Source organism: Capra hircus, chromosome 17 (genome assembly GCF_001704415.2).
Source record: "Capra hircus breed San Clemente chromosome 17, ASM170441v1, whole genome shotgun sequence".
NCBI classification, from domain to species: Eukaryota; Metazoa; Chordata; class Mammalia; order Artiodactyla; family Bovidae; genus Capra; species Capra hircus.
This window is the reverse complement of record NC_030824.1, coordinates 67,514,888-67,533,117: the sequence shown is the minus strand read 5'-3', so window position 1 is coordinate 67,533,117 and position 18,230 is coordinate 67,514,888. Positions and strand designations below refer to the sequence as shown.

Genomic DNA, 18,230 nt, shown 5'->3' with positions numbered 1-18,230 from the left:
TTAGTTTAAATTTTTATGAATATTATATATTTTATAATTTTCAACAACACTTTCTTAATCTTTGAGCTTTTCCATAGCATTGTGTACTTATTTATGTGTTATCTTATGATAGCTCTCCTAAGACATTAGTTGGAATTATTTTTACCTAGTCTTTTCCTCTTTCAAAATCTCTGTGTCCTCTGGATTTATTTCTTCTGCTTGTCTAGTTTAGCCTCTTTTATTCATGTGAGAGACTTTCTGTGATAAATAACCATCCTTGGTCCTAAGTGAGGCAATATCAAAGTCAGAATCTCCTGAAGGATCTCATTGACCAGCATGCTTGGCTTTCAGATGAACCAGAGAAGAACTTGACTACTTTGCAGGGTGACATGTAAATAACAATATATGGAGAGGATTTTTCCCCTTTGAGAGGAGATTTCATTTCTTCAGGGACAGTTCCTCAATATTACTGAGTATGAACATCAGACATTGTTTTGCCTGGGAGTGAAAAGAAATGGGCAAGGGATGTTGCTTGTTCTATATTTTGAATTTAATCTTTTAGGCTATTTTTAGCTCAGTATCTCACCCTGCATTTTGCCATGTTTTGAGCCTCTCCTTGGTTATGTGGGGACATATCTGTTTCTCACTCATCCTTGTCTTCCTTCAAATGCAGGGTGCATTTTAATCTATGCATTCCTCTGCCATCTGACTTCCCAGGTGACACAGTAGTAAAGAATCCACCTGCCAATACAGGAGATGCAAGAGATGTGAGTTCAATCTCTGGATCAAGAAGACCCCTGGAGTAACAAATGGCAACCCACTCCAGTATTGTATTGTTGCCTGGAAAATTTCATGGACAGAAGAGCCTGACAGGCTATAGTCAGTGGGGTCTCAAAGAATCAGACATAACTAAGAGTGTGCACACATGCACGTGCACACACACACACTCACACATACACACTCACACACATCTCTAACTGCTTCTCAGTCTTCTTGCATTTTTCAGACATGTGTTGAAGCTTCTAACCCATTCCACTCACTAATATCTTCACCCATTTCTTTTTAGCCTTATCAACATATACCTTATTCTAAGTTCATTTGCCATTGTTATAGCAGAATCTCTAGAGGAATAGGAAATAAAATCTGTGTAGATATAACCAGAAGTTATAGCTCTTCCTTTCAGAGGTGTTATGATGTTGACCGATATTTTGTTTCTCTTGGAATTACAGAAGAGACATTTAGTTCTGGGAATATATTTAATAAACTGTTGAGAGAGAGTTTTGAAAAATCCTCTATCACTATCTTAGGTATTAAGGCAATCAGAAAAGAATCTGCTGGATTGAAGTCTCATTTAAAATTTAACATGATAAAAAGCAGCTTCCCACCACCGGTGGATTAGGAGAGCTATGCTCTGAACTAGAATGGGACTGTTTTTATCCAGTGAACTTCATTTGTCATCTCTGCTGATATGCTCATCAGGGCAACAGTTTGGAACATGGAGCCAGTTAGGCTGACAACAGCCAAGAATTTTGCAAAGCCTGCCAAAGAGCCATCACAGAAAACTTGAGGTATCGTAGAAGTTATGTGTAGAATTTCAGTGGATCTGCCTCCATAGTTTTTTATTTGTGCCTCAAGCCACTGAGAAACCTTGACTTGTCCTTTTGTTTTTAAACAGGATCATATTTCTGTCTATGTCAAAGAATCTTGCTTTTTAACATGACATAGATATTATATAGAACCCCTGAAATTGCAATACTGTGAAAAGAAGAGTCCTTATGACCACAGAGGAAGAATAAACAGAGCCATAACTTTAATGCCTTTGCTGAGACTTTAGTGTGTCACTGGGGAGGGGTAGGCAGCAGGGGCAGAGAACATGATGAGTCGATTATTTTTTGTAAAATTTTTCCTTATGTACCTAACTTACATTCATGCTAACAAAACAGACTTTCTAGGCTCTTAAAGTGTGAAATTTAAGTAGTTGTTCTAATGATGGCCCAACTTCAGTAGTATAGAAGGCAGCCTGTATGCTTTGTGAACCATAGATAAGCAGTGATTATTTCCTACTAAGTAGAATTTAAACCAACAAAAAGTTGATGCTTTTTTCAGTTCAGTTCAGTCACTCAGTCGTGTCTGACTCTTTGTGACCCCATGAACCACAGCACGCCAGGCCTACCTGTCCATTACCAATTCCCGGAGTCCACCCAAACCCATGTCCATTGAATGAATGATGCCATCTAACCATCTCATCCTCTGTTGTCCCCTTCTCCTCCCACCTTCAATCTTTCCCAGAATCAGGGTCTTTTCAAATGAGTCAGCTCTTGGCATCAGGTGGCCGACGTATTGGAGTTTCAACTTCAACATCGGTCCTACCAATGAACACCCAGGACTGATCTCCTTTAGGATGGACTGGTTGGATCTCCTTGTAGTCCAAGGACCTCTCAAGAGTCTTGTCCAACACCACAGTTCAAAAGCATCAATTCTTTGGCACTGAGCTTTCTTTATAGTCCAACTCTCACATCCATACATGACCACTGGAAAAACCATAGGCTTGACTAAACGGACCTTTGTTGACAAAGTAATGTCTCTGCTTTCTAATATGCTCTCTAGGTTGGCCATAACTTTTCTTTCAAGGAGTAAACATCTTTTAATTTCATAGCTGCAGTCACCATCTGCAGTGATTTTGGAACACAGAAAAATAAAGTCAGCAACTGTTTCCACTGTTTCCCCATCTATTTGCCATGAAATGATGGGACCGGATGCCATGATCTTAGTTTTCTGAATGTTGAGCTTTAAGCCAACTTTTTCACTCTCCTCTTTCACTTTCATCAAGAGGCTCTTTAGTTCTTCACTTTCTGCCATGCTGCTGCTACTGTTGCTAAGTCGCTTCAGTCATGTCCAACTCTGTGCGACCCCAGAGATGGCAGTCCACCAGGCTTTGCCTGGGATTCTCCAGGCAAGAACACTGGAGTGGCTTGCCATTTCCTTCAATGCATGAATGTGAAAAGTGAAAGTGAAATCTCTCAGCTGTGTCAGACTCTTTGCGACCCCAGGGACTGCAGCCCACCAGGCTCCTCCACCCATGGGATTTTCCAGGCAAGAGTACTAGAGTGGGGTGCCATTGCCTTCTCCATGAGGGTGTGTCATCTGCATATCTGAAGTTATTGATATTTCTCCCGGCAATCTTGATTCAGGCTTGTACTTCCTCCAGCCCAGTGTTTCTCATGATGTACTCTGTATATAAGTCAAATAAGAAGGGTGACAATATCAGCATTGATGTACTCCTTTTCCTATTTGGAACCAGTTTGTTGTTCCATGTCCAGTTCTATCTGTTACCTCCTGACCTGCATACAGGTTTCTCAAGAGGGAGGTCAGGTGGTCTGGTATTCCCATCTCTTTCAGAATTTTCCACAGTTTATCATGATCCACACAGTCAAAGGCTTTGGCATAATCAATAAAGCGGAAATAGATGTTTTTCTGGAACTCTCTTGCTTTGTCAAGGATCCAGCGGATGTTGGCTATTTGATCTCTGATTCCTCTGCCTTTTCTAAAACCAGTTTGAACATCAGGAAGTTCACAGTTCACGTACTGCTGAAGCCTGGCTTGGAGAATTTTGAGCATTACTTTACTAGCGTGTGAGATGAGTGCAATTGTGCAGTAGTTTGAGCATTCTTTGGCATTGCCTTTCTTTGGGATTGGAGTGAACACTGACCTTTTCTAGTCTTGTGGCCACTGCTGAGTTTTCCAAATTTGCTGGCGTATTGAGTGCAACACTTTCACAGCATCATCTTTCAGGACTTGGAATAGCTAAACTGGAATTCATCACCACCACTAGCTTTGTTTGTATTGATGCTTCCTAAGGCCCACTTGACTTCACATTCCAGAATGTCTGGCTCTAGGTGAGTGATCACACCATCGTGATTATCTGGGTCATAAAGATCTTTTTTTGTACAGTTCTTCTGTGTATTTTTGCCACCTCTTCTTCATCTCTTGTGCTTCTTTTAGTTTAGGTCCCTACCATTTCTGTCCTTTATTGAGCCCATCTTTGCATGAAATCTTCCCTTGGTATCTCTAATCTTTTTTACATGATTTTAAAAAGTTAAGGTTGGAAGAAAAAGAACACTTATCAAGTAAGCTAAGAATGGGAAAGAAAGTAGAAGGGTGACTCAGCATGGTGAGTAGAAGGGTGTCAGGGTGGTGACAGAAAAGGAGAAGTTGAAGACACTAATAAGGTTTCTGAGTCAGTTACTGGAGAAGTAAGTTGTACTGTCATCCAAGAGAGACTGAATCACTACATGTAGATTCTTTCAGATCATGGACTTTTACCTCTACTTTACAGTCCTAGTCAAGAAAGAAGACTCAGTTTCTCAAAAGATAGTATCGCTAGCTGTCTAATTCCACTTCTGAAAGGAAGGTCATCTTCCAATTGACAATTTACTTTATTACTAAGATACTCTCCTGTAACTCATACTGTTTAGAAGGCAGTGGGAAGCTAATGATTATACCTTACAGTGTGATATATACACAGGAAGAGAGACACATTGAAAAGTATCAGACAGTGGAGTACAACTTTCCAGTCAACTAAGACCTGTACTTAAATCCTGGCTCTGTCATCTGATATATTTATAATCTTGAGCAAATCTTGAGAAACCAACATCAACATATATTAAAGAAAGCCAAATAAGGCAAGACATCTGTCCTCAAGGAATTTATAGGAGAGGTAGACAAATAAGTCATTAAGAAGAAAGAATGATGATTGCTATGGTGAAAGAATGTGCAGGGTGCTATGGGGCAGAGAAAGGGGCACCCAAATCAGATGAGATGCCAGGGAAAGCTTACAGAGATGTTAGCTTTGAAAGACCAAAGGGGTGTACACATAGGAATTCCAGGCAGAAGCTATGTCCCAGAAGGTTATATGTACGTGCTCAAGACTTATATTACCTCTTGTAGACATGGAGAGCCAAGGAAAGGTTTTAATTAGAGGAGTCAGGTTTTCAAACCAGAATTTTTGATAAAGCAGTTGAGTTGCAGAGTGGAGGATGAAGAGGAGCATTTGAGACTTGCAATAGGAAGATTGGTGAGTAGCAAGCACTCCAGTTGAGGAAAGATATGGTAAATACACAGCATGCCAGCCAAAGATGGTAAGGGGATGAGGTTAGAGCAGATACCTTGTCCTGCTTTGCCTGAGACTGTCTTGCTTTAAAAAGAAACTGAAAGTACCACACCCCAGGAAGCCTTTCAGTCCCTATGAAGCCAGTCAGATGACCAGTTCATCTGAGGCTCTGAGGTGGGAGTGAGATGGATGGGTGCACTGATCCAAATCATATTCAGGTGGTAAAATCTATAAGACTCATAACGAGTTAGATGTTGTCAGGGTGGTGACAGAAAGGGAGAAGCTGAAGACACTAATAAGGTTTCTGAGTCAGTTACTGGAGAAGCAAGTTGTACCGTCATCCAACAGAGACTGAATCACTGCGTGTAGATTCTTTCAGATCATGGACTTTTCCCTCTACTTTACAGTCCTAGTCAATAAACCATCTTTTGCATGTGTATTATTCGTGGGAGTGCCCTCTGTTAATTCTTCAATTTTGATTGACTTGCAATTTAGATCTGAAAAAAAAATACAAAACAAACTTTTAGTGACTCTATCTTTTGTTGGTGCAGTAAAATGGAAACGTATCAATGGCAATATTCAGGCTATGTGTGGCAGGGTGGAGGCAGTTACTTATCTAAAGAACAGGTATTGGTGTTTGTACTTTTTAAGTTGTTCTTAGTAGAAAAGGACTGAAATTTATAGTCTGTCTCCCAGAGAGAGTCCATTTATTTTAAATAACCAAGATTGATTTGATTCTTTAAATGTGTCAAAAAATACACTTCAGACTACATGCTTATGAAATAAACTTTAAATGATGCCTTTTAGAAAAGTCAGGGGAGAAATAAAAAAGCTAGTCAGCTCATTTTAAAATTTTCAAGTGGATATTTGATATTTATGTTGTTTTCTTATTCTCTGGATGATGGATAACATTCCTTGATTCTTTTCCAAACCAGTTTGATTGTACAAGCAACAGATAAAGGCATTCCCAGGCTTTCTGACACAACTGTGATCAAGATACAGGTGACTGACATAAATGACAATGCCCCAACTTTTCTCCCCTCTGAAGCAGTGGAAATTGCCGAAAGTAAGTGTGGTCATTTGAAATAATGGTTTTGATTAACTCGTATATCATCTACTATTTTTTCAGCTGGATGCTGTGTTAAATATGCATACTATTCTTCAACAACCACACAACTATAAATTGTTTTTATCTTCATTTTACAGAATAGAAAATGGAGAGTCAACAATTAAATATAAAATGTCAAAGAAGTTAAAAGTTAAAGTTGAGCTTTGCATTCAAACCAGCAGGAAGCTGAGCTCCCAAGGTCAAACCACTATTCCACACAGCTTCTTCTGTATACAGACGTTTCTTAAAAGTGAAATCTGCTCAATGAAGCATCTTTTGTTGGTTGTGATGGCCACCCTAAAGCTCCCCTGAGAGAAAGTGATGTTATTAGACTGATAACTGTGTCAGTCTTTGAGTTACCAAACTCAGGTTCAGCTGCTCACCACTTGAAAGCCAATATTCGAGAGGCAAGTGTTAGAAAGGAAAGGTTGCTTTATTCAGGAGGCCAGTAACTTGGGGAAGAAGGCATATACTGTGTCCAAAGGCCAATTCCACAGTGCTAATAGGGGGCAACAGCTTTTAACAGGGAGCTTCATGGGTGTATGGTTAGAGTAAGGGGGCTTCATGCAGAGTCACCTCTGAGGATCATCTTGAAATTGGTCATGTGGTAGTCTGACCATTATCTTGATTGTTTTAAGCCCAGTTAATCTTTAGTTCCAGGACTGGTTGGTTCTCATTTCTCTGAGGTCAGTTCTCAGAATTGTGATAGTGTATGCTATGGCTACAGTCTGGTCATCATGGAGTTAACTTCTTCCACCTGGTGGAGGTTTCATTATCTACAAGACAGCTCATAGAGTATGGCTCAGAATGTTCTCTATAGCGCTTGAGGAAGAACTAAAGGTCCTTGACTTTGCTTAAGGACTGAACTGTTGTTATTTTGTCCTATTTGACTGTTTTTCCTTTGTTTCTGTGTCTCCTCATTTCTCTGACTAAGTTTATTTTTTTAGTATTATTTGTTATGGGGGCATGCTGGGTGGCTTGCAGAGTCTGAGTCCTTTGACCTGGAATCTAACCCAGGCCAAAACAAGGAGTCCAAACCCCTGGACTGCCAGGGAATTCCCTAAATTTATTCTTTGGCTAAATTTTTCCTATGGAAAAAAGACAAGGAAAGGCCATGGTGGAGGAGGGTTTGTCCCAGGAAGGCCCCATAGGGCCCTGCTCAGTTTATTTGCAATATACTAATGACAAGTAATAAGTGAAGGGAGTTGGATGATTTTTGCACAGTCATCATTTTCCTCTGCTGCTGCTGCTGCTGCTGCTGCTGCTGCTGCTGCTGCTAAGTCACTTCATTGGTGTCCGACTCTGTGCAACCCCATAGACGGCAGCCCACCAGGCTCCCCCTGTCCCTGGGATTCTCCAGGCAAGAACACTGGAGTGGGTTGCCATTTCCTTCTCCAATGCATGAAAGTGAAAAGTAAAAGTGAAGTCACTCAGTCGTGTCCGACTCTTTGCGACCCCATGGACTGCAGCCCACCAGGCTCCTCCATCCATGGGATTTTCCAAGCAAGAGTACTGGAGTGGGGTGCCATTGCCTTCTCCTTCCTCTACTACTATAAGCTAAAGTTCAACTTCTGCAGAAAACTTTTATCACATTAATGGTAGAGGTTGAAAATACAAAGTTTTACATGATATGCTGATTCATCTTAATTATTTGGGTCTCTGGGCTACATGATGACTCCATAGTCTGTGATCTCAAAGTTATCTGTGGTCAACAGCTGTACTGGTAAAACCCAACCCAACTTTTTATAGTTGAAATTGCAGATAGTGGCCCATCACTCTCCTCTCTCTTTTTCACTCTTAATATCCAACTTATTCGTAAAATGTGCCTAACATTTTGTTATGTTCACTTTCTAAACAAGTTACAAACATCACTGCTCAAAGAGGGGTATATTCCAGCAATTTTTATATATAAGAATACCTATAAATATTTTAAATAATTTAAAATATTATACTAATTAAAAAATTGTCTAGTTTTACCTCTTACCTATTTGATGTGTTTTCATCTGCTTTTGCTGAAAGTGCTATTCTAAAGCACATGCATTGGAATCAAAATGCAGTAATGTGCTCAGAATAAGTATATCACAAAAATAAACTGTGTATATCAAAACTTACTATAAGGAGTCAAGTGTAATTGGTGCATGTCAAGGGTGTTCAAATTTGAAATATGAAAATTATTAGTCTCATACACAGTGGAATTATTCTAAATGTCCTGGAATCTTCTTTCTACCTGTACCATACCTATGAAGTCCAAACCAAAGTCCCTGTCCTGGCAGTTTAAAGAACACATATGTTATGTGAGACATTTACCATGACATCTATTTGTGATTTGTGTGTGTGTGAATACTATTAGAGATCTTTTGTGATCACCAGTATGAAGTATACTTTCTATAGTCTTGATAATTTTGAGAGTCGGGTTTTAAGAGAAGGAAGCAGTGTGTGCCTCTCAAAAGAAATAACTTTATAAAAATGAATATGAGGAACTAATATCTAGCTTCAGTATTAAAACATTTTCATTGAAATCTTGCTTGCTTTTCAGAATTTTATGTTTTGAATAATAACCTTCTTCCTACCCACATCACCCATGAATATATGATTTTGATATGGAAATTATATAGTGCAAATAAGTGACTTACAGTGTTTCTTGGTGCTGGGATTGTGTGATAAACATATGATAAAAAGTGAAATATAAAATTGAAAATAGTCTACCTCTTCAATTCCCTACTCAGTGGTAAATTTTCCCTTTTATTGGGCTCATGAATTCTTCAGAGTTTTTATTCAGTTTGTAATGAGCCTTGTATGAGAAATCATGCCAAGAAACAGCAAATCACATTGGACAAAAAATAAAAATGCTTGGATTGAACTATTAAAGAAAAATATTTCAAAGGATGACTTTTAATGGAGACTGACAGTGGTCATGACTATTTCAGATTCTTTGCCTGGCACGATTGTGACTCGGATATCAGTTTATGATGTGGATTCGAATCCAGCTTTCACCTTCAGTTTTGTCAAAGAGAGTAATTCTGGAACCAAGTTTGCTATTGATCGGAACTCTGGGGTAGTGGTGCTGGTTGAAACACTGGATTTTGAAGAAGCTTCTAAATATGAGCTGCAGATCCAAATTTCAGATTTGGTGCACCAAACAGAGGGGACAGTCACTGTCCATGTGCTGGACGTCAACGATAACCCACCGGTATTTTCTCAGGATTCTTACCAGGTAAATAACATAAAGAGATGCTGAGACCATGACCAAACCTGAAAGAACAGGGAATAATGTAAACTGAACCACAGTCAACAAAGCAATGTAGACAGACAGATAGTATTCACTATTTTTACTGCCTAAGTTGGTGCTGAGAGTTTTATATTTAGCATCATGGAGAGTAGAAGTACATATGGAATTGAATCTCTCATTCAATTCAATTTCTTAAGTATGTAAGTAACATAAGGCTCATAGTTACACAATGTACAGTGTAATGAAACATTAGTGAATACCTTAGTGAATGCATTAGCTATCCTCCACTACACAGAAATAATTTAGAAGGAAATTTTTTCATAATAAAAATCAATACTGCATGAAACATCTTTTAAAAATTTTTAATTTTGTTTATCTGAATTCTGGAACTACTAATACAATCTTCTTAATATATTCACTCTGTAAATTAATAAAGTCAGGTTCTCTGTTACTTCCATAAACAAAATAAATAAAAGAGTCAGGTCCTGTCTCTGTTCATGAAAATAGCTGTGTTCTTTAAGCACAAGGCCTGTCTCCCTTTTTTTTCCCCTTCAGGTCACCATTTCTGAACTGGTGCCTCTGGGGCACCCAGTGCTGACCGTTGTGGCCACAGATGTGGAAAGCAGTGAGAACATTACTTACAGGATCCTTTCCTCTTCCAAGATGTTTTCAGTTGATCCTGCCAATGGTGAGTTATTTGTAGTGGCTGTAGCATTCATAGGTTTGGGTTACAGAGAGGAAACCTGAAATAATCCTTTCCAAATATGCCTAAAATAGCCCCCAGGCCCTCCTGCTGGGGTCATAGACACCACCTTCTTGTTTCTCTTATTGTCAGATGCTGTGGTAGCAAATTCTGGTGCTATTTCTCTTCTCCAACATCTCAGTGGTTGGAAAGAAAAAGGAATTGATTAAATGCTGGCAAATGCACGGAAATTCAGAGACCTCAGTATAGTAAACACCAGTTCATTCAGCCGTCTGATTACAGTTGAGGTAATTAACCAGGCCTCCACAAGAATCAAAGTAAAATGGAAGGGATTCATTTAGAACTGAAGACTGCATGTTACCAGAATTTGGAAGCTTTTTTCCCAAGCCAAGTATAAGAAGTTTGGTAATAGTGTCATATATTTAACAAGGAACACAAAAAACTGAAACAGGAAAGTTTTTTTGAGCACCTCTATTAAGTGGAGTGGGCTTCCCTGGTGGCTCAGATGGTAAAGAATCTGCCTGCAATGCAGGACACCAGCTTCAATCCCTGGGTCAGGAAGATTCCCTGGAGAAAGGAATGGCAACTCACTCCAGAATCTTTGCCTGGAGAAGTCCATGGATGGAGTAGCCTGGCAGGCTACAGTACATAGTGTTGCAAAAAGTCAGACATGCCTGAGAGACATTTACCCATTAAGTAGAATGTTCTGTAGTTTTGATGCTGTTCTTATTTCTTCGATGCCTCACAAGGCTCTTTGTTTGGTTATTAGAGATCAAGACATTTTTGGTTGTAAAATGCATTCAGGCAAGTGATTACAGAAAAGTTAAGCATTGTATAGAGACAATATAACAGCAAGTAGAGTTCCTTGGACAGTGAGAAGATCAAACCAGTCAACCCTAAAGGAAATCAACCCTGAATATTCATTGGAAGGACTGATGCTGAAGCTGAAGCTCCGTTATGTTGGCCACCTGATGTGAAGAGCTGACTCATTAGAAAAGACTCCGATGCTGGGAAAGATTGAAGGCAGGAGAAGAAGGGGGTGACAGAAGATGAGATGGTTGGATGGCATCACAGACTCAATAGACATGAATTTGAGCAAATTCTGGGAGATAGTGAAGGACAGAGAAGCCTGGCTTGCTGCAATCCATGAGATCACAAGGACTCAGACGTGACTTACCAACTGAACAACAGACATTAAAAGCCAAACTTAATAAAGATGAATAATTAATAAAGCACTGTCCATAGCAGAGCATGCTCCAGAAAAATAACAGGGCCTGGGACGTGGACATCACCAGATGGTCAACACTGAAATCAGATTGATTATATTCTTTGCAGTCAAAGATGGAGAAGCTCTATAGAGTCAACAACAACAAAAAAATATCTGGAGCTGACTGTGTCTCAGATCATGAACTCCTTATTGCCAAATTCAGAATTACATTGAAGAAAATATGAAAAACAACTAGGCCATTCAGATATGACCTAAATCAAATCCCTTATGATTATACAGTGGACGTGACAAATAGATTCAAGGGATTAGATCTGATAGATAGAGTGCCTGAAGAACTATAGATGGAGGTTTATAAAACAGTACAGAACGTGGTGGTCAAAATCATCCCCAAGGAGAAGAAATGCAAAAAGGATAAATGGTTGTTTGAGGAGACCTTATAATCAGCTGAGAAAAGAAGAGACGCGAAAGGCAACGAAGAAAAGAAAAGATATATCTTTCTGAATACAGAGTTCCAAAGAATAGAAAGGAGAAATAAGAAAGCCTTCCTAAGTGATCAATGCAAAAAAATATATAGATAAACAATAAAATGGGAAAGACTAGAGATCTCTTCAAGAAAATTAGAGATACCAAGGGAACATTTCATGCAAAGATGGGCACAATAAAGGGCAGAAGCAGTATAGAGCTAACAGAAGGAGAAGATATTAAGTAGAGGTGGCAAGAATACACAGAAGCACTATACAAAAAAGATCTTCATGACCCAGATAACCATGATGGTGTGATCACTCACCTAGAGCCAGACATCCTGGAATGTGAAGTCAAGTGAGCTTTAGGAAGCATCACTATAAACAGAGCTGGTGGAGGTGATGGAATTCTAGCTGAGCTATTTCAAATCCTAAAAGATGATGCTGTAAAATTACTGCACTCAATATGCTGGCAAATTTGGAAAACTCAGCAGTGACCACAGGACTGGAAAAGGTCAGTTTTCATTCCAATCCCAAAGAAAGGCAATGCCAAAGATGTTCAAACTACCACACGATTACACTCATCTAACACACCAGCAAAGTAATGCTGAAATTTCTTCAAGCTAGGCTTCAACTGTATGTGAACTGAGAACTTCCAGATGTTCAAGCTGGATTAAGAAAAAGCAGAAGAAACAAAGATCAAATTTCCAACATCTGCTGGATCATAGAAAAATATTTACTTTGCTTCATTGAATATGCTAAAGCCTTTGACTGTGTGGATCACAACAAACTGGAAAATTCTTCAAGAGATGGGAATACCAGACCACCTAACCTGCCTCTTGAGAAATCTGTATGCAGGTCAGGAAGCAACAGTTAGAACTGGACATGGAACAACAGACTGGTTCCAAACAGGGAAAGATGTATGTACTTCAAGGCTGTATAGTGTCACCATGCTTATTTAACTCAAATGCAGAGTACGTCATGAGAAATGCTGGGCTAGATGAAGCACAAGCTGGAATCAAGATTGCCAGGGGAAATATCGATAACCTCAGATATGCAGGTGACACCACCCTTATGGCAGAAAGTGAAGAACTAAAGAGCCTCTTGATGAAAGTGAAAGAAGAGAGTGAAAAAGCCGGCTTAAAACTCAACATTCAGAAAACTAAGGTCAGGGAATCCGGTCCCATCACTTCATGGCAAATAGATGGGGAAACAGTGGAAATAGTGAGAGACTATTTTTTGGACTCCAAAATCACTGCAGATGGTGACTGCAGCCATGAAATTAAAAGACGCTTGCTCCTTGGAAGAAAAGCTATGACAAACCTATGCAGCATTTTTAAAAGTACAGATATTACTTTGCTGACAAAGGTCCATCTAGCCAAAGCTATGGCTTTTCCAGTGGTCATGTATGGGTGTGAGAGTTTGACCATAAAGAAAGCTGAGCACCGAAGAATTGATGCTTTCGAACTGTGGTGTTGGAGAAAACTCTTGAGAGTCCCTTGGACTGCAAGGCGATCCAACCAGTCCATCCTAAAGGAGATCAGTCCTGCATATGCATTGGAAGGACTGATGCTGAAGCTGAAGCTCCAATACTCTGGCCACCTGATGGGAAGAACTAACTCATTGGAAAAGACCCTGATGCTGGGAAAGATTGCAGGCAGGAGGAAAGGGGGATGACAGAGGATGAGACGGTTGGATGGCATCAACGACTGGATGGACATGAGTTTGAGCAAGCGTCTGGGAGTTGGTGATGGACAGAGAAGCCTGTCCTGCTGCCATGCATGGGGTTGCAAAGAGTCGGACATGATTGAGCAACTGAACTGAGCTGAACTGGGACACGTTATGCTGTGTGTTCCCCATCTGTACCCACCACTGCATCATTTCACAAGGGAGAGCTGACTTAGAAGTTAGCTTCTGAAAGATGGATGTTAACTGATTTCCTGTTACTAGGTTTACTCTTCTGATAGTTTTGCAGTTACATGAATACTGAATCCTTATGTTGTATACACTGGAGACTAATGCAATGTTGTATATCAATTATATTCTCAGTTTTAAAAAGTGAACCTCAGGATTACCTGAAGGGAGAATCTGGTATGAGGCCCTCGGAATGTGATAATTGGGAGAAGTAGCTAATGTAGCCCTGTGGCCTGTGGATGAATGGCTACTGTGTGGATTTAAATATGTCAGGAATTTGACTTTTCTGTCCCCCTGTCTTAGTGTGTCTCACTCTCTTGGCTGCAGCAAATCACAATCCTGACAGCACTTTTCTTTTTATTTGTCTTAGCAACAAACTTTACAGTAAGACATTGATTAGAACGTTTTTAAAATCTTGACTGTTACCTTGTCAGCTGAGTTCATAGTGGGACTCTAACTGAAATGTGGCATTTAAAACATACTGTTTTATTTTCTTTCTTCATGGCTGTACTAAAAGCACATTTACCTTAAAAAAAAAACATTTTTACATACATACATACATATATATATTTTAGAATAATAAAAATGTATTACATATATTTCAAAATGTGGATTTAAAAATGATAAAATATATTACATATATTTCATCAATAGTGGGAAAATCCACTTGCTGAATAAACCCATAGCTTTAGGAAAGACCTATCTAGAATTAAGCGATAGTTGTTAAGTCTGCATTATTATATCTACTACTTTCATTTGACTCGAATGAGTACCATCTGGTATTTCCAGAAATTTATGCCAGAATGTTTCTATTGATGGTAGAATGGGTTATGCATTATTCAAATAAGAATGTGTGTGTGTTCAGTTGCTTCAGTCATGTCTGACTCTTTGCAACCCCATGTACTGTAACCCTCCAGACTCCCCTGTCCATGGGATTCTCCAGGCAAGAATACTGGAGTGGGTTGCCATTTCCTTCTCCAGAGGATATTCCTAACCCAGGTATAGAACACATATCTCCTGCATTTCGTGCATTGCAAGTGGATTCTTTACCTGCTAAGCCACCTGGGAAGCCACCTTTCCTTAAAAAGTAGTAATGGGATAACTTACCATACAAAAATGAATTTTTAAAAAAATTATGGCAAATAACCTTTAAGCAGCACACATATTTAATTGAGTGAACACCATGAATATTTCTGAATCTTAAGTGTTACAGAGGTATAAATATAATAACTTAAGCTTTCTATTTAGGGTTACCCTTGGTTATCACTTAAATGACACATCTAACAGACAACTTTACATATTAGTAAATATTTGCTGACTAAAAGGATCAGACAAATTTTATTCCACAACATTGTAAGGCTGTGTTGTTTTTCAGGCACAATATTTACTATCAATCCTGTCTTCCTTATGGAGAGAAAATCAACAATTCGATTTCTTGTTGAAGCCAGTGATGGTGGATTTCCTGACCTGAAGGCTGTTACCTTAGTGGAGACAGAAATACAAGATATGAACAATTATGCCCCTGAGTTTGCAATAGAATATTATAATCTTAGCTTAAGTGAAGACACTCCAGTTGGAAGCACACTTGTCACCTTCTCAACCATTGACCATGACTGGACCCGTGAAAACACGCATGTTGAATATTCTATCATCAGTGGTAATTCACAGAACAATTTCCATGTGGAAACTAGTTTTATTCATTCCGAATATTCTTATAAGCAAGTTGGTTATCTAGTGTTGCTTCACCATCTGGACAGAGAAGCAACTGCCAGTCACGAGCTTGTCCTTCTGGCATTTGACCATGGTTGCCCTCCACTGAGTTCCTCAGCCACTGTATCAATAGAAGTCCTCGATGTGGATGATAACCCACCTGCATTCAGCAGCCTGGAATATTATGCCCACGTCAAGGAAAGTACCCCTCCAGGGAGTCCCATCATTGTGGTCTCAGCAAGTGACCGTGATGTGGGCTCACACGCAGAAGTCAGCTACTACTTAACCTCTGGAAATGAGAAGCAGCATTTTTGCTTAGAAGAAAAAACTGGAGTTCTTTCTTTGATTAAACCACTAGATTATGAAGAAACAATAAAATTCATTTTAACTGTCCAAGCTTCAGATGAGGAAAGGAAGCATTTTTCTTTTGCAATTGTGTTTGTCAATGTCCTGGATGACAATGACCATGCACCTCAGTTTATGTTCCCAAACTTGAACTGTGCTGTTCCTGAAAATCTGCCTGTTTCCTCCACCATATGTTCCGTAAATGCTTTGGATTTTGATGCAGGTCCTTATGGAGACATGACCTATTCTATTGTATCACCCTGTCCTCTCCCTCAGGAAATGCCACATGATCATAACTTCTTCCTCATTGACCCTTTAACAGGGGACATTAGTGCTCAGCAAGTCCTTGACTATGAAAATGACAGCAAATACTGCCTCATAGTTCAGGCCAAAGACAAGGGTGGCTCAACAGCCTCCTTAATGGTTTGGGTGGATGTTGAAGGGATAGATGAGTTTGAACCCATTTTCACTCAGGATCAATATTTTTTCAACCTCCCAGAAAAGAGCCATTTGATTGGCAGAGTGGAAGCATCAGATGCAGATGCTGGTGTTGATGGAGTCATCCTTTACTCCCTGGAAACTCCATCTCCTTTCTTTTCAGTAAATAAAACTAATGGAAATATTTATCTGAGTAGAGCACTTCCCCCAGTAAAAAGTCAAGTCAGCAAAGAAGACACCATTGAAATGAAGATAATTGCTCATAGCCCCAAACTGGACTCCAAGTTTACATCTTGTACTGTTTTTGTGAATGTGTCTTTTTCCTCTGAAGGGAAACATTCCTCAGGGTCAGCTAGCAGCTTTTCGATCAGTCTCGCCATCTCCTTTCTAGTGTTTCTGTTGCTTGTCTTCATTCTAATTGTACTGATTTTAAAACATAAACAAAAAGATGTGATAAATAATTATGAAGAAAAGAAAACATCATCATCCTTAGATATCAATTTGAGACTCACCAGGGATGCCAGTGCACTGAAACCCTTCCAGAAAACTAATGAGAGCGGTGATAAGGCAGTGCCTGTGGACTGCACGCCTGGATGGTTGAGTTTAATAAGAGTCACGGAGAAGGATACTGCACATCTGTACAGGCGCTCAAACTCCAGTGACCACTGTTCTGTGGAAGGAGAGACTGCAGAAGATAAGGAAATCCAGAGGATAAATGAACACCCTTACAGAAAGGATGCTGACTCAACCTTGAGTAATCAGGAGTCCAGGGTGCCAGACTCTGGGATTCCAAGAGACTCAGACCAGCTCTCTTGTTTGTCTGGGGGAACTGATGTGATAGTCACTGCTGAAACAGCAGAAACCAGCCATATGTTTGAGGAAGGAGATCAAGGAGAGGGCTGTGGCATGACCTATGTTCAAAATAATGTCTTACCCCAGCCACTGAAGAAGAGAGAGGTAAAAGTTGGCATCCAGGCTGATGTCAGAAAAGAGGCTGTCTTTATTTCAAGTGATCAGGAAGCAGGATGTGCAGCTCTCTCAACCCAGAAAGACTCTGATCATGATGTCATGACGAGATATCCCTGGGATTATCTCCTTAGTTGGGAACCCAAATTCCAACCTCTTGCCTCAGTATTTAATGATATTGCAAAACTAAAGGATGAGCATTTACATGTGCCTGGCATTCCAAAAGAGAAGAAATATTTTGTTTTTCCACCCCCTTTGATAACAGCAGTAGCCCAACCTGGGATTAAAGCAGTTCCACCAAGAATGCCAGCCATAACCTCAAGGCAGGTACTTCAGAAATACCCACACTCCCCCATTTGCTATCATCACAGTTCTCTGCCAGAAGACATGACTCCCAGTTTTTCCCCATCCCTTTCACTACTGACCACACAGACCCCTGCCATGACTCCACTGCTGTCAGATGGAGAGTTATTTGGGACACATTTGACTGGTTCTTGCCTTGAACCTAAAGCAGCAGATGGAGTTGAAATATAAAACAATGGTGATATCGAGCACCTGCTCCCCATTGGTCACGAATGACTGGTCAAAACATTCCAAAGCAAGCTCCTTGAGATGGAGTTCATTCATCTACGAGTGAGGGGTATAATTTAGTCTGGGTTTCTAGAACCCTCTCATTTAAGTTTATCAAATTTATTTCAGTCTTGATGATAAGTTACTCTGTCTTTTAACCTCTACGTTTTGCTGTCAGGATTCAAGTTTGTATATATTAAGTAATGTATATTCTACCATACCTGGTCTTCTCTATGGCTAGATTTCCAAAGGTCACAGTGAACTTGACTGACTGCCAAAATGTTTATATGAAAAAGAATGGAAATATAATATACTGCATTCTAGTCACATTACTGCTGATTATACCGCTATTTATAAAGCAAAATTAGTAACGACTGAATAAAGAATGAGTGTAGGACAGAAAGTAACAGAGAGGGGAAATTTGGAAGGATAAACAAGTTATAAAGTGAAGCAATTGGCTGCAGATCTG

The 18,230-nt window shown here is 39.7% G+C and overlaps 1 protein-coding gene across 1 annotated transcript in view; it reads left to right on the top strand.

Annotated features, from left to right (window-relative positions):
* Positions 1-17,725, top strand: part of DCHS2 (dachsous cadherin-related 2) — a 349,085-nt gene extending 331,360 nt beyond the window's left edge. Inside the window, exons 17-20 of the mRNA XM_018061397.1 lie at positions 6,025-6,155; positions 9,125-9,411; positions 9,982-10,114; positions 15,108-17,725. Of these exons, the coding sequence (XP_017916886.1) occupies positions 6,025-6,155; positions 9,125-9,411; positions 9,982-10,114; positions 15,108-17,725 (3,169 nt within the window). The remainder of the gene's footprint in view (positions 1-6,024; positions 6,156-9,124; positions 9,412-9,981; positions 10,115-15,107) is intronic.